The sequence below is a fragment of the Manacus candei genome, unplaced genomic scaffold (assembly GCF_025592945.1).
Source record: "Manacus candei isolate 608988 ecotype Guabito, Panama unplaced genomic scaffold, ASM2559294v1 h1tg000046l, whole genome shotgun sequence".
NCBI classification, from domain to species: Eukaryota; Metazoa; Chordata; class Aves; order Passeriformes; family Pipridae; genus Manacus; species Manacus candei.
In genome coordinates this window covers 13,810,650-13,827,257 of record NW_026138094.1, presented here as the reverse complement: position 1 = coordinate 13,827,257, position 16,608 = coordinate 13,810,650, and the positions used below count along the sequence as shown (strand labels likewise).

Sequence of the window (16,608 nt, the reverse complement as noted above, 5' to 3'; positions counted from 1 at the left end):
ATTAAATTCACAGTAATCTCCTGTGAAGGCTCAAGAGAGATTCAGAGCTTTGCGCTGATGTGACTGTTCCAGTCCTGTCCTTCAGTTCTGTTCCTGTGACATTGTCTCCATGTTCTCCATGGCTCCACGTTCCTCCTCGGGGATGGAGGTTCCTGAAACATCCTGCAGCTGAAGGAAGCTGTGCTGGTGGGCACATGTGGGCAAGGCTGAAAGGGATGGATCCTGGAGACAGACCCACTGGAACCAATCCTTCCCCCAAGCTTCCTGCTGAACCTGGTGTTGGCAGAGACCTGGAGACCTGGGGTGTGGTGCAGGATCACTGCTGTCCCCATGCAGTCTGGCAGAGAGGCTGCACTGCTCTGGCTTGATTTCTGATGTTGAGGTGGTGAGTGGATGCCTGGGCTGCAGCTGAAGTTTCTCCAAGCAGAGGGTTTCTTGTAAAGCAGCAGCTTGTGGTGGCCTTGCCAAGTGGACCAAAGAGGCTCATCATCCATCATGGCTCTCAACTCCTACAAAACCACTGGATATGGAAAGTAGCTCCCAAATAAGAATCTTTGAATTCCATGAACAGAAGTATTTCTAAATGATTACATTACTGCTTCTTGAAAACACATGGTGGAAAATCACACAGCAGTCCAGGAGGGGTCTTCTCTTCTGTAGTCCCTGCTCAGAGGAGACTGCAACCCTGTAACTCTGCTTTTAGCATCCAAAAAAATATTGACCAGGGTGCCAGAAGCTTTCTGCTCATCATCTCCAAGAAACTCCCCTCCAAGGGTCATGTGCTGCTCCTCTGGAATCTTAACACTTTTCGTGAGAAAGAGCAGATACAGACTTCCAAGACTGTGGCTCTGTCTTTCATGGGCCTGTTGAAATTCATAATGAAAACCAAGTTTTCTTGTACTCTGCCTGTACTGCAGAGTAAAAGTGTGGAGTTGACAGCAAGGAAAAGAAATCCTGAGACAGTATATTGGGTGGGCAAGTAATTTGGCATCATCCCTGAGTCTGGCCCTTAAAAGAACAAATCAGCGGCGAGTCACTGTATCCCTGGTTTTGTTTGGATCTGGGACAGAGGCTGAGGAGGGAAAGCTGAATCATTTGCCCCATGGGTCAAAGCCTTGAGCAAGGGGCGAGCCTTGTGCAGCACAGCAGTTTGCACCAGAACTCGTAATTTGGAAATTATGCTAGAAACAGCTTTTGAGAATCATTTCTCAGGCAATCACAATGACAATTAGTCATTAGCACCTACGATGTTCTGATTTCTTAATAGCCATAGCACAGAACATTTGTTAATATTTAGTGGTGTTTTATTTGTTTTTGTTTCTTTCAAAATCAGAACCTTTTGGAAGAAGACCTTGCCATCACATCCAGCTTTCTTAGGGTTTGCACAGTTAAATCCAAATATCCTAAACTGGCACATTCTGTTTTATCTGGTTTCTGTATCTTCATCTAGACCAGGAGGATGAAGCTCAGTTTAATGCAGGGCCAGGAGGAGAGAAGTTCTCTGCTTCCTAGCTGGAGGATCTCAGTTCCCAAGTGCCTTGGACTGCTCCCACGTGTAAGTTTTGGGTAATGAGATCGTCAAGCTCAGGGTCAGAGGCGAGGTACTCGATGCCAGTTTTGAAAACCCATTCATTTTTGCAGGTTTTCTTCTTTCTGTTGCCAAGCTGGAAATACTTTAAAGGCTACTTGGTTTGAGAAACTGTAAATGAATAAGTAATTTTTAAGCTCTTCTACTTGCTTAAACAAGAAAGGATTGGGAGAAGAACAGTTGTTTAATTAAACAGCTACTTGGTATGGTTCACAAAAGCTTGAACTCCAGCAGTAACTCTCTTAATTCACAGATTCCTTGGGAATTCAATGACCTTGAGTTTGCTGTGCTTGAAACTTGCCTTAGTGCTTGGCTTCCTTTCTGGAATACTTAGGAGAGGAGAGCTGTGCAGAAGGCACTGCGAGGCTCTTGAGCGAGACCAGCACTGCTTCACTTAGGATCATATAAGAAGAGGCATTTGTGCTGTACAAAATAAACTTCTTGCTTCAGAGCATGCCTGGAGTTATTGCACCCAGAGGTCACAGCTGGATCTGCCTCTGCTTCCCTAGTAATCTGCCATGGAAATTTTGAGTACTGGCTGCTCGGGATGATTTTCTTGCCCCTCTTCATGAAACAAAGCAAATGTGAACCAGCAGCACATGATGGATGTTGTGTGAGAAGTAACTTGTCTGAGGAATCACATCGTTTAATCGTGCTCCAGAGTTCAGGGCTTCACTTGCCAGCTGAGAGGGAAGTCTGATCTCCCAGCGCCGAGTGGCGTTTCCTGCATCCTTTCCTGTAATGGCAACTGGGGAGGTTACAGGCATGAACGAGTGGCCAAGTTCAGTGGAAATGAGTGTTTATCCATTACTTCCCTGTGTTTGTCTCCACCATAATAACTCTCTGAAGGAGTGGCTTCAGTCATGTCAGTGTTTAGCTGTGGGATCACACATAAAGTATCAGGACTTAAACAGAGAGAACCTTGAATACCCAGAGCTGTATCCAGAGGGTCTCTACAGTCTCCCCCTCCACCACAGGGATGTCACCAGTAAACAAAACCCCACTGTTCCTTCCCTTATTGATGACATAAAAACCAGGAAATAATGATCTGTTGTGATTAATAACTGCAAAGTGCCAAAGCTGCGTGAGTGCAGCTACAAGTATTTCATGAAATTCCTTGGGAAGTGGTTGCACTTCAACCAGCCAACAGGACCTGCCCCCAATACACCACCTCTGCTGCATCTGTGGAAGGAGGAGCAAGGAGAAGATAGGGGTGAGCATCTTGCCTACTTTGGGCTGCAGAGCTATGGACAGGGGCAGGGCTGTCCCAGCACCGGTGTTACTCCCGTAGGAGGACAGCTCCAAACTGGCTGTGGAGAGGGACCACATGCTCATCCCCTCCAGACAGAGGTGCTCGGCACTAGATGACATTAACCATATTTTAATTAGCTTGCCTTTGTAGTTAAAGCCCATCTTGGGCATTTCGAAACCTGCCATACAACATGTCCTGTCCATGATTGCTTTTCATGAGACTTGTGGGGCTGTGTTCTCTGGGCTTTGGTAGTACAATCTGGAGCTGTGAGAGAAAGCCCTCGGGGGCTAATCCATGGCTGCAGGCCAGTTTCTGCATAAACTGGTCTTATTTTTAAAGTCCATTTTCTCCAGTACACTTTTTTTTGGCCTGCAAAAGACTTCTTCATTTAAAACGAAGAACATAACACTCTCTCCTTTCAGTTGGTCTTTTGGACACGAGCCAGCAGTGCCCACAACAGCTGTACCACAGTTTAAACATTCAGTCTCTAATGGTTTGGGGAACATTAGGGTTTTTAAGGCTTCAACAGGTCTAGAGTAAATAGTGGTCAATAAAGAGTAGCTCTTCTTTGTATCCCTACACTCTCAGTGCTCCGCACTAGAATAAAGCATGCTTAGAATATAATCATTGCAAAATTAATATCCATGAAAGGTTCTTTTTCTGAAAAGAATCATAGAGGAACCTGTTTCACTAAAAGAAGAGTTTGCAGGAGTTCAGCTCTCAGGGCTCTGGTAACAGGCATGGGGAGGTTTGCACGTAATGTCTGTTGGAGACGTGCGTGTGCTGGGCTTGTGTCGCTCCCCACGTATGTGTTTAGTGGCTGCTACATGGGAGGAGCAAATAAATTATAGGTATTACTTTTTCTGTGGCCTTCCTGCACCCCGCTATTAATGATGTACACAAGAGTTAATTATGATTTTTTTTTGTCTTCCTTATGGCTTTCCAGTATTGTGTGGAATTGGAAGTTGGTGTGTGCTAATAGGTAGTATTTAGCATAGAGTTTTGGACCCACATAAGGTAGAAATTATGTTAGCAGTGATTTGTGATAGTTGGGCATTGCCCTTGTTAGTCATTGAACCCAATGTTAGTACTGTCTTAGTGATTTGAGCTAGTTGATGTTGGTGAGGAGCTGTCAAACAGCATGGAGGGAACTGCTCATTTCCTCCAAGTTTGTAGATGTGGGTGAGAAAATACAACCACTTCTTATTGTGCAGAAAAGCCTATGGGCATCCCAGGGCTTCTGTGGCCCTGGGTCAGTGTCCACGGGCGCCTCGGCCCAGGAAGGGTTAAATTGCTCCATTGGCCTCTGGCCACTCAGACTTTGTGTACAACACTTCATGCTGCTGTGAAAAAATAGTTTGTGAGTCCTTGTACTCTCCACAGGGAATTTATTAACCCCTTCCAATACTCTTTGTGTTTCCTGACAGTGTACCTTGGCTCCCAGATGGGCGATTGGAGCTGCAGGAAGCTGGCACATCCCGTGCCCACTGCAGCTTGCAGAATGAAGGGAGACAAGAGGGACACTGGACTAGGAGAGGGAGAGACTTCACAGGAAAAATATTGAACGTGCCAGCCTTGCAAGGCATTCTTGTGAAAAATAGGATTATGTAGAAACCTGGCTACTGTGGTGCCTCTCATTAACTGCTCTGCAGGACTGGCTGGAGTGCAGGGTTTGGGCAGTTGTCACCTTTTTGGCTGGAGCAAGGTGGCTGTTGATAGGTGCTTCGGTTGTAAATTGCTCTGTGTTGAAGCACCAGTAAAGTCTTGCTGAGATATGTTTTATTTTCGGTTCCGTTTTTGAAGCAAGGTAGTTTTTGGAAGAGGCAAGATGTAGTATTAGAAGTTCCAAAGTTAACCAGTGTACCTAAAAAGTGACTCCTGAGGGGCAAGGCACAGTTTCAAAGTATGCCTCTTAACTTTATTTAGGGCCATTTGCTAGAGGTTCCTATCTTTACTTCCATTGGGAAGTTTCATAACATTTTCCTACCCATCGGTATTCTATTAAAACTTCGTTGTGTAATCTAAAAGTCTTTCTGCTTCTCATGGTTTCCTCCTGTAGCTAATTCAGAATGCCCTAGGTAGCAATTTTGGAGTAAATGCATTCAGACTGCGTGGTCTTGATTTTGTTTTCTTATAAATTCAAAACAAGATTTGAAATTAAGTCCTATTGTCAATTTTCCTTTAAATAATGGAAATCAGATAGTGACGTGATTTAAGAACTTTTATCTAATGTCACAATACTCCTGGGAAAACCTCTGCCTTTAGTTGTAGTTAAAAGGTCAGTAAAATTATTGCCATATGCATTTAGTGCTTCTCATTATTTATATATGTAGCTCGAGAGAGGATAGATCAGTGGAGTCAGTAAAATATCCATGTGGGTCCTGCAGTGTTGGGCTGATCTTGTTCTTCCCGTGTGAGCTCTCCACTGTAATAAATTGTGCTCACAGGACTGACCCTAAGTGGGTGTGATTTGAGGTCTCCTAGAGCCCTTCACAGGAACAGCGAGGTTCAAAGTGACCAAAAAATAAAGTGTTATTAGTAGAGGAAACAATATGGGGATAGAAATGAAGAACATCTTTGGGTGAGTGGAAAAACATGCTTCGTTTGGATAACTCTGCTGAACGTAGGATTAGACCAGGCGACCTCTGCCCGTAGAGCGCTTTTAAATCTTGCATGACTTCTAAAGGGATATTATGCATCTCGACAGGCAGCTCATCTGGGGCCTGCCAAGAGGCCATGGCCAAGATGTTCTCCTTTGGCTGCATTGCTGTACAGATCCATCTATCCTCTGGCCTGGATTGCTCCCAGACAGCAGGCACGCAGCAGGGATCACTTGGGGGAGAGCGGGAAGAAGGTGAACTTGAGCAGGAAAGAAGGGGTGGGGGGCTGTGGGTGACCCATGAAATAAATGTCCTTTCTTTCTCAATCTGGCTGAAATTCCTCCCTCCCTCCTTTGCAATGAATTACATTTGTTCAGATTAAAATCCACGCTTCCAGTAGGCACAGCTTGCTCCCGAGCTGTCGGCAGCAATGCGCCGAGTGGCAGCTTTCAGCGTGCACACAGCTGGTGTGTTAAGATAGCAGCAATTAAATCCAGGTGTAGGTTTATTCCTAGCTTCAGTGTCTGTCCACAATAATGGGAAAAATGCAACCGAAGGCCTAATAAAACAGGCCTTGCACTGCCTCTGAGCAGCTGGTAAAGGGAGGGTTTCTGTTCCGGTGATTTTCCCTTTAGTGCTCGGGTTAATTGCCGTCATATTTGAGCCATTCTCGCTGGTTTTTGTTTTCAGTTTAGCTCTTTGCTAATCTTTACAGCCCTTTACAGTCCTCTGTGGTTTATTGACTGTGTTACCTGTAGCAAATTCTACTGGCAGCAACATCGATTGGGTCCAATATTGAATGAAGGTGCAGTGCCAGCTCCTCTGGCAGGTTGATGATGTTTGTGCTGTGACATAGAATCATGATCTTTTTAAATTTCCTTTACCTAAGCTGGTATATACCTTTGGCCTCTAGGGCTTTTTTCTCTTGTCTTTCTTTTTTTTTTCAGCTTATTTTCCACATTATCATCGTGATTTCTCTTTCATGCTATCAGCTACTGCCTGTGCTACTGAAAACAGGAGAGCTGGTTTGTCTGCTTTCCTAAGGCTTGTAAATCTAATCTCAGGTCTCTGTCTTCTTGTTTTGAAATAGCAGTTTCCATAAGATGTTTTTATCGTAGTGTACACATGCATCCTGTATTACCTGCCTTCTGGAACTCTAGGAATCTCAGGTACACTTTACTGACATTTTAAAATGACAGCTGTAACCTCGCATTGCAGCACTTGAAATAATGTATTTGGCATCTTGACTAAAACATTCAGCAACCTGGATTTTGAATGCCTAACCCCGGATTTTTTTTTTATTGTTCTTTATTATTATTATTATTATTAAAACAATGGGAGGCAGACAAATAGTTAAGAGTTTTGTAGTGAACACTTCATGGTGTTTTTTCCTGGTGATGGTGTGTTGTTGTGAAAAAATGAGCTTACAGTTGACTTACTGCTCAGTTGTTTGCCCGATGGTGATATCTCTAGAATGGGCTGTACTAATCCCAAATCCATGATAGATGTTTCTTTCACCAGTTTACAATGAATAATCCTCTTAATTTCCTTGAGTAGCAGCTGGTATTGCTACAACCTGTGCCTAAACCCAAGAACAGCTTACTCAGAAAGCCTTCTGGCCCTGCAAGCGAGGAGGAATTCTCTCCCAGCGGGGTTGCGTGGGCTGACTTTCACAGGGACCGCACTGCCGGGACTGTAATTTTTCCTCTCTCTCTTCTAGATGCAGCAGCTGTTCTATGAGAATTACGAGAAGAACAAAAAGGGCTACATCCGAGACCTGAGGAACAGCAAAATACACCGAGCTATAACACTGCACCCCAATAAGAACCCCCCGTACCAGTACAGGCTTCACAGCTACATATTGAGCCGCAAGATAGCGGAGCTGCGCCACCGGACTGTGCAGCTGCACCGGGAGATCGTCCTGATGAGCAAATACAGCAACACTGAAATCCACAAAGAAGACCTGCAGCTGGGGATGCCGCCCTCCTTCATGCGATTCCAGCCCCGCCACCGGGAAGAGATCTTGGAATGGGAGTTTCTTACAGGAAAATATTTGTATTCAGGTGCCGACGGGCAGCCCCCGCGGAGAGGAATGGACTCATCTCAGCGTGAAGCGTTGGATGACATCGTTATGCAGGTCATGGAAATGATCAATGCCAACGCTAAGACCCGGGGGAGGATCATAGATTTCAAGGAAATACAGTATGGCTATCGCAGGGTGAACCCCATGTACGGAGCAGAGTACGTTCTGGACTTGTTGCTCCTGTACAAGAAGCACAAGGGGAAGAAGATGACGGTCCCTGTCCGGAGGCACGCGTACCTGCAGCAGACGTTCAGCAAGATCCAGTTCATGGAGCACGAAGAGATGGACGCCAAAGAGCTGGCCAGCAAAATCAACCAGGATTCTGGATCCTTGTCTTTCCTCTCCAACTCGCTGAAGATGTTCGTTCCCTTCCAGCTCAGCAGATCCAAAGCAGAGAGGAAGGAGCTCAAAGACAAGAAGATCAACATCCTGATTCCTCTCTCTGGGCGTTTTGACATGTTTGCAAGGTTCATGGGGAATTTTGAAAAGACGTGCCTCATTCCAAACCAGAATGTCAAGCTGGTTGTCCTGATTTTCAACTCCAACTCCAACCCTGACAGAGCGAAGCAGATCGATCTGATGAGGGAGTACCGCTCCAAGTACCCCAAGGCTGACATGCAGGTTCTTCCCGTGTCGGGGGAGTTCTCGAGGGCGCTGGCTCTGGAAGTCGGATCTTCTCAGTTCCAGAACGAGTCTTTACTTTTCTTCTGTGATGTTGACTTAGTGTTTACTGCAGAATTCCTCCAGCGGTGTAGAGCCAATACAGTTTTGGGTCAACAAGTGTATTTTCCCATCATTTTTAGCCAGTATGATCCAAAGATTGTTTATAGTGGAAAGGTTCCTAGTGACAATCATTTTGCCTTCACCCAGAAAACAGGTTTCTGGAGGAACTATGGCTTTGGTATCACCTGTATTTACAAAGGTGATCTTCTTCAAGCAGGTGGCTTTGATGTCTCCATCCAAGGTTGGGGCCTTGAAGATGTAGATCTATTTAACAAAGTCATTCAATCTGGCTTAAAAATTTTCCGAAGCCAAGAAATTGGAGTAGTCCATGTGCATCACCCTGTTTTTTGTGACCCTAATCTTGATCCAAAACAATATAAAATGTGCTTGGGGTCCAAAGCTTCAACTTATGGGTCCACACAACAGCTGGCTGAAATATGGTTTGAAAAAAATGACCCAAATTTTGGGAAAAGCAGCAATACTAATGGCTCAGTGAGGACAGCCTAATGTCCAGCTATGCTGGAAAAGACTTTTTTTTTAATTATCTAATTTATTTTTGGGAAAATGTTTTTTGATAATTCACTTTTAAAAGACCACACAGGATATATTTTAGAAATCATCGTTGTTTTCTTACAAAGCGCTCGTTTCGAGAAGAACAAGGCCCTTGGGTTTTTTTTGTTGTCGTGTTTTTGGTTTTGAACAAAACTGTGATCAATATTTGCCTTCAGACAAAACAAAATAATTGTTTAAGAGTTATCTGACCAATCAGCGGAAATCTGACTTGAATTAGAATTTCCTTATGAACAAAAGATTGTTTCCTGCCGTCTTCGCTGCTGGGATTCTGTAAATTGGGACCTGAGCGTGCAAAGCCAAGTGACAAAACGCTGTGTGTCTAAATGTTTTGGTGTGACTGCTGCCGTGCAAAGATTCTGCTCCTTTGGTTCAGCATAGCCATGAATTTTCAGTTTGTGTTAGACCAAACCAAACCGCCGTGGCGATGACAAGGGTGGTAATCGCACGAGGGGGTTTTTCCTAATTATTTCCTGATTATTTCAGTTTAAAAATACACTTCCACTTACTATGGGCAGGCAACTCCAAGGGAGGGAAGGAAGTAAGCACAACCCGCGATCCGGTTAGTCCCTGTAGAAATTGTTGTGGTTTATATTTGGTCCATATATGGACGGAATGTTTTAGGAATCCGTGGTGGGTTCTGTGTATTGTCCTCAGCCGCTGTCCTAGAGCTGAGCGATGCGACCAAGAAATGCTGAGGTGTGATGTGGGAGGGGAAGAGGCTGGGAAATGGAAATCTCTTGCAGCCAAACGGCAGCACGCAGCGAACAGTCCAAGATTCCTGAAAATAACTTGGAAAACTCCTCTGCACCGAGTGTCCTGCGCCCGATCGCATCGACTTTGTTCGGTCAATTACGTGATGTTAATGGGAACAATTATTACGTTTGATTACTAGTTTTGTTTTGGGATTATTTTTTTCTGTATCTTCTAGACCGTTAATTTATTTAATATCCATTGTTTTAGATTCTTGACCTTTCCTTGAATATCTGTTAGTCATTTTAATATTTTATATATATATATATGTGTGTGTAAATATATATATATATATTAGGAATGTATTGCATCTTCTCACTGATAAGGTAGTGTACATCATACTTATAGTAAATGATCTCCAAAGATTACTTTCTAAAATATTTTTTCACGAATCTTTCTTTCCCCCCACCCCGAATTTCTTTAACATTTTTGGAATCACTTCAGTGAGCTTATGAATTTATTTGGTATTCTAAGAGGAACTGGGGATGGGGAGGCCGAATACAAGGAAAGTGTGATCCCTGTGAATGAACACCTAGTAAGGTAAGAAAAAATACACAAAATAAAGTGCCTTAAAGCCAGAAAGGGAACCCTGTACATTGACACTTAGACAGTGTATGGAAATTGTCATTGAGCAGATGATCTCTTGGGACCTACCTACCTGTAAATATCCTGCTCAGCAGAAACAAAAAATAAAAACCAGTGAACAATATATTTTTCTATCATATCCTCCAGCACCATTTCGTCTCATTGCCCTCCGTTCTACTTTGCCTGCTCTTTGGGAAGTGAAGGCGAGTGAAGGAATGGAGAAAAGCTGATGTTTAGGTGGTTGTTGCCATGTTTGAAGGGACCTTACAGAGCAATTACTATTCAAGTAGAAGAAATAACTGTTGTTCACACGTGTGGAGTACAAACTGCAGCTAGTGTAGAGTCGGTGTCTTACAATATTCATCATTTTCTGGTGACAGTCCCAAGGATGTAGGTACTTGGATGAATTCAGTGCATGGAATTTTTGTTTTCCTTCTCTCTCTCTTTTTTTTTTTTTTTTTGAGACTTGCTTCTAAGATGCAATAAAGATTTTTTTTTATTTGCAATTGGAGTTGCTCACGTGGTCAGTCCGTATCGTTTCATCCGGCGTAGGCACAGCGCAGAGGTGACATACCTTTGGGAAGTCCAGGTAAAAGGATCTCCCATCTTTCCAAGGGTTTTGACCTCTCATGTCGTGTTTTGGCCTGGAATAAACTTAATGCCACATCCTGTGGCTGTGGGGAAAGGGAGAACAAACCTCTTCATCAGACTTCGGCACACAGCGCTGTTGAGCTCTGCCATCCCCTGGTTTTGACTTTTTCCTCATGAAAAGATTCAAAGTACTTTTGCTGTCTGAAAATATCTGCAGCTATAGATTCCAAATGTGACAAGGCTGAATGATGTCATAATGTTTTGTGTATTCAAAACACAGTAAAAATAATTTTGAAGTGGGTTGAGAACTTATTTTTAATAGCTCTGCCAGTTGTTCAGTATTGGCGTGAGGCTTTTTTATGTGAAAACTAAGTCCCAAAGCAAGAATCTTAGGGATTGCAGAAGTGTTTCTTCACACAAGGAAAAGGGGAAAAAAAAGCAACTTGTATTTGTGGCTGCAGAAAAGAGCTTGAAGAATAGGAACCCTAAAGAACCGCACCAAAAGAGAGGGGGGAAAAAAAGCCCTGTATTGGTACTGTATTTATTAACATTTATGATTATGTAGGACTTTTTTTAGCCCATAACAGCTGGTAAAAGCAGAATGTATGTAACTGGAAAAAGCCATTTAATAACCAGCACCCATCTGGTATTGGGGTTTTTTTGCTCAGTTGCTGCAGTTCTAATTCTGTTACCAAATCTGTATTAAAAGTGACTTTTCCACCAAGCTTGCAGGCAGCTCTTGAGGCCCCACATTGTTCACACTGGTCATGTATTTTATGGACTCACAGCTTAAAAGGAATCAATTTTAAAGTTAAATTTCCAATTATAGCCCTCTGTGATAAAGTCTAACTGTATAAAACCCATTTTATAATAAAATAAGTGGTATTTGCTGCCCCAGTTGTAAGGAGATGGACAGGTGGAAGCCATCGGTGATCAGGTGCTAACCCAGCCTTCACAAAAATCCCTTCTGGGGCTGGAACATTTTATCTGCAATTTACTCCAGTTGTTTGGTTTAGAGAGAAGTTTCCTTCATGCTGAGAAGCCCGTTGGTGCTGGGAAACCCCAGAGGGTTTGCCTCTAGGTAGAAGAAAATGAGATGGTTCCATCCTGAAATCCTGAAGAACATGGTGACCAGTCATGTGCTGAGCATTGCTGTCTATTGAGATGCTTGTCTTCTTCATTAAAACAATTAAAAATGTGAGACACTTCTTTCCCTCATTTTTCTGGTGTAGGTAACCCGGGTTGGATGCTGTGCTGGCCACAGGCATCCTCACAGCAATAAAACTCCCACCCAAGCAGAGCTTTGCAGCCCCTCAGCACTTGGATTTAAACCCTTCACCTTCTCTGAGCACCCATGGAGGTGAACACTGTCCCACATCCCCGTGCCAAGGATGAACTTGCCCGTCAGAGCTCAGAAAAAACTTTGCCATTCCCACTTTCCTGGAGCTCACGGGAGTTTCTCACCCACGTTGGTTTGTGCTTGGCATGTTGGTGGCCCTGGAGGGCCTTGGGGGTCCCTTGTGTCTGCTGAGCCATGGGAGTGGCCACCTCCCACCAGGGACAGTGTTGTGAAAAACACTTGGGATGACCCATCACCACCCTCACCCTTCAGGGATTTTTGCTCCCTCAGTTACCAGGACGGGTCACCCCCTGAGGTGACCATCAGGGGGACCAACAAAGGGGCCTAAAGCCAACACTGGCGAGGGGGGTTGGATTTATTACCACTTTTTTAGAAGCACTTCCTTCCCAGCAGCTTTCTTTGCTCAAGGATCAGGGATGGTGAAAAGAGGCAAAGGAGACAGGGAGAGCACAGACCTGGGAAAGTGCTCACACAGTGGTTTCAGTGACCGTTGTGCTCCATGTGACACTGAAAGAGGTGAAACATTTGTCTGTAACTTTGCAGAGTCACCATCTGTGGAAGGATTTCAAGTTTTTTTACTCACAGTGGGATTTATTACCTGGAAAACTCAGTGACCAGCTCCAGGCCTGCACAGCTTCCCTGGACCAGGCTGGATGGTTCCTTTCACCAAAATCAGCAGAAAGTCCCGCTGACCCAAATCTGCTTACTCTGAGTTTCTGTGGAAGCTCTAACTTTACATTGCAAATTATTGGCCTGAGCTGTTTCGCATGAATACCTGCTAAAAATACCCTGCTTGCACAGCCAGCAGCACTTGGGAGCTCTTTGGAAAGAAAATCTTGCAGAGGCATTAAAAATGAGGAGCAGGTCAGTGCCCTGCCCGAGGCAGATGCATCCAGGTCCCACTGGGCTCCTCCTCTGCTCTGGCCATGGTGATCCCTGGGCTGGTGGGACACTGCCCCTGTGGGACCTGTTTTAAATCAATGTTTTTGTGCCCAGGTCTTCCCTCTGCCAGCGTGAGTTATTGCACTGACTGGAGCAAATTCAGGGGGTTTGATCTCAATTGGAGCTCCAAAAAAGCCACCTCCTCCCTGGGCATGGGCAGTTTGGAGACATCCTGGGCTCCCCAGGCAAAGCAGTGCAGCCACATCCCATGAGGAATCCTTTCCCAACTCTTTTACTGGATTTTACCTGGCTGCTGCTGCCAGGAGCACTTTTATTCCTCACTTCAGACCTGCTGCTGACGCTTTCCCAGGCACATGAAATGTGTCCACGCCCTTTCCAAGCTCCAAAACCCATCTCCCAGCTCTCCTCCAGCCCAGGAATCTCTATCACCTTCTAAATCACATTTATGAGCCAAGTGAAAAAAATTGAATTAACATCAAAAAAATACCAGCCCAAATACCGGGCTGGCTGTGTTTACTTTCACACTTTAATTCAATAAAAACCTCAACTTTAATTGACCTGAATCAGCTCCAACATTTCCAGCATGCTGGACTGGAGTGTCTTGGAAATCAGGGGTCCCCCCTGCATGGCTGGGGGTGCTGGGAGGACTTTGCTGGGGTCCTGCTCCGCCTCTCACTGACTGTTTTAGAACAGGAAAACAAACAAATAACAACACCTTGGTGCTTTGTTGACTTTTCACCAAGAGGGCACAGTTTAAAATAATTCCACGATAAAACAAACTTCCAAAGCAAACGGGCTGTGATAAGGGCAGATAAAGGCTGTTTGCTGTGTTGGGGTTGGCTTTGCCAGTGTTGGCTTAGCCAGGATGGTTCTGTGTGGTGGGGCAGGACCATAATGGCCCTGAGGAACCTGAATCACTGGGTGTTCCACGTCATGGGTGTTCCACCCCAGTGCAATCCCTGGCACCATCCTCATCCCAGTCCCCATCCTTATCCCCAACCCCATTCCTGGTCCCATCCTTCTCCTCGTTTTCATCCCCGTCTCCATCCCCTTCTCCATCCCCAACTCCATCCCTGGCCCCATCCTCATCTTTATCACAGTCCCCATCCTCATCCCCATCTCCATCCCCAGTCCCATCCTCATCCTCCTCAGTTAAGCCTCCAAATCCCGACGGAGCTCCCATCCCACTGCTGCCAGACGGGGTAAGCCGAGGACAGGCCAGCAGCCTGAAATAGCCACAATATTTCCTGTCCTTTTAAAGTTTGCTTAAAGAAAACTAATTTCCTCTGTCCCTTTGGTAGCAGAATACAAAGCAGCCAGTGCTGCCCCTTTCCCCACCTCCCTTAGAAATCATCTTAGTTTTAGCGTGTGGCTCCTTGCTCGCAGGAGGCAGCTGGGAGAAGGGGCAAAGCCAGGGGGGTCTGGGGCTCCAGCACTGATGGCTCAATTAATTCCTGTGCCAGTAGATCCTGTTGTTCATCTCCCTCAGCTTCCTTGATGAGCAGTTAACTGCCCTGGCACCACCACCCTCCCACTGCTGGGGCTGGTAGAGGGGGTTAATCTCGTTTGAGAGCATCCGCTTCCCTCCAGTGCCGAGCCCCGTCCATGTGCTCCCGCTGCTCCCAGACAGGGCTGAGGGAAACCTCATGTTGACAAAATAAACCCAAGCTCTTTTCTTGCCTCTCCTCGGTCAGCTGAAGGAATAACCCCCTGCCAGGCCCCTGCTCGGGCTTATTTTTAGAGGCTGAAATGAAACAGTGAGGACTGTGATAAGCACATCTCCCTGACCTGGCCGGCAAAGGGGGGCCAATAAAAAATGCCACTAGTGCAGTGTCATTTTTGGAGGAATCTGTTTATTTTAAGATACATTCTGTTTCTGAAGAAGGATATTTTAGCAGCCTGCAACAGAAATGTGAACCAGAGGGTTAACCTGCCCGTTCGGCCTTGGCCAGCCTTGCCGATGCTCACACAAGTTCCTTGGGTTAGAAAAGAAAAAAAAAGGTCCAAAATTCAAACTGTACACTTTTATACAGGGTGCATAGCCAGGCTCACTTTTTACACTGCTGTACATGCTTGGGATAACTAAGTGCAATTGGATTCAGAGCCAAAACAGCATCCCAGGCCACTAATGAAGATAAAATACAAGCTGTGGTGGGCGGAAGCTGCACAGATACACAGAGGCAAACTGAGCTTATTGTGTTCCCACTGCTCCAGAGTGCATTTCCCAAGAGAAAGAGGAGTGGAGCAGAGACAGCTTATGAACCTTCCCCATCACGGGGCTGCCTTCTCTTACACCAGAAGTATCTGTCACACCCAGTGGCTTTGCTTTCCATCAGCTCCACTGACAGTTGACTTTGCAGCAGTGCAGTGAACCAGCTCACTCACTCGAGGTGCAGCATTCCTGGCAGGTTTTTCTGGACTCCCTCACAGGAACACTGCACCACAACAGCTTTTAGGAACCAGAAACGCAGTGGCCAGCCACAGCTTACTACTGCTTCCTACACCTGGGTGTCTGTACACAGGGACTACACCTGAAGTAGCCTCTAACGGAGTTGCAGGGAGGCGGGAAGCAGCCCCACAGTGCAGGGTTTCCAGCAGATGCATTCCCCTGGGAACAGGGTGGATCAGCCCACCGTGCCCCTCACTGCCGGCCAGCGGGCAGCCAGGATTGGAACGTGCTCAGGCCCCCAGGGAAGAGCTAACGGAGCTCTCCTGGCTGACATACACATGATCAAAGCAGCAGCAGCAGCCAGGGTATGCTGAAGGCAAGGAAGGAATTTAAAATGGGGAAGAACAAACTGGAAACAGAGGCATGAGCAGAACTGCAGCCACCTCCACCTTCTGCAGGGGAGTCTGTGATGGAGCAGGAGAGCGGAGAGCTGGCTCAGCTCATCCCTGCCCTGCTCACACCCGTTTCTTCATTCCCCAAAAGCCCTGATGGGGTTCCAGCCCCGGGAACCCCGCAGTGCTCACTAGCAGCAAACCAGATGCACACTTCCCCCATCACCCCTCATCCCCTGCCTCTCTGGGCCGTGTCTCCTAGTCCGGGTGTGCTTGGAGCAGGACGCCTCCGTCTCCCGTCGAGCCTCGGGTCCCAGCTCCACCAGCACTACCTCCTCTTGCGCATGCAGGTTTCAAGCCTTCCCAGCTCCTCGTAGGCCTGGTAGAAAATGTCAAAGTCTCTGGCACTCCAGCCCCTCCAGACAGCCAGGCACCGCTCCATGTTTTCGTTCTCAAAGCAGCACACAACCGTGTCCTTTGCTACGAGAGCCGCATCCACCAGCATCCTGGGGAAGGGAGAAGAGAGCAGGGAAGGGCATTAGGGCAAAAAGCAGCTCTGCAAGTGCAGCACCAGCTCACGAGCTTCCCTTCCAGCTACCCAATCTTTTCATAAGCTGCAAATCCTTGAGCAAGGAGAACATAACAAAGGGGGATCAGAAGCTGTGTCACAGCAAAACCAAGTTATAGGGGAAGAGGTTTTTAAAGGGATTCAGATACCTAAACATTCAGGTGAGGGCTTAAGTCTGCCATGGCATTTTGAAGTTGCTGGTAATCTCCTGATTTGCTAAATCCACACACTCTCGTGCCTGCTGCCAGCTG

The 16,608-nt window shown here is 46.0% G+C and overlaps 2 protein-coding genes across 4 annotated transcripts in view; one reads left to right on the top strand and one right to left on the bottom strand.

Annotated features, from left to right (window-relative positions):
- Positions 1-10,660, top strand: part of CHSY1 (chondroitin sulfate synthase 1) — a 77,465-nt gene extending 66,805 nt beyond the window's left edge. The window contains exon 3 of the mRNA XM_051797119.1: positions 7,161-10,660. Coding sequence (XP_051653079.1) covers positions 7,161-8,753 — 1,593 coding nt within the window. The 3' untranslated portion in view covers positions 8,754-10,660. The remainder of the gene's footprint in view (positions 1-7,160) is intronic.
- A 1,141-nt stretch (positions 10,661-11,801) lies between these two features.
- Positions 11,802-16,608, bottom strand: part of LRRK1 (leucine rich repeat kinase 1) — an 80,154-nt gene continuing 75,347 nt past the window's right edge. For all 3 annotated transcript variants that reach the window (XM_051797115.1, XM_051797113.1, XM_051797114.1), the window contains one exon: positions 11,802-16,295. In XM_051797115.1, coding sequence (XP_051653075.1) covers positions 16,118-16,295 — 178 coding nt within the window. In that variant the 3' untranslated portion in view covers positions 11,802-16,117. The remainder of the gene's footprint in view (positions 16,296-16,608) is intronic.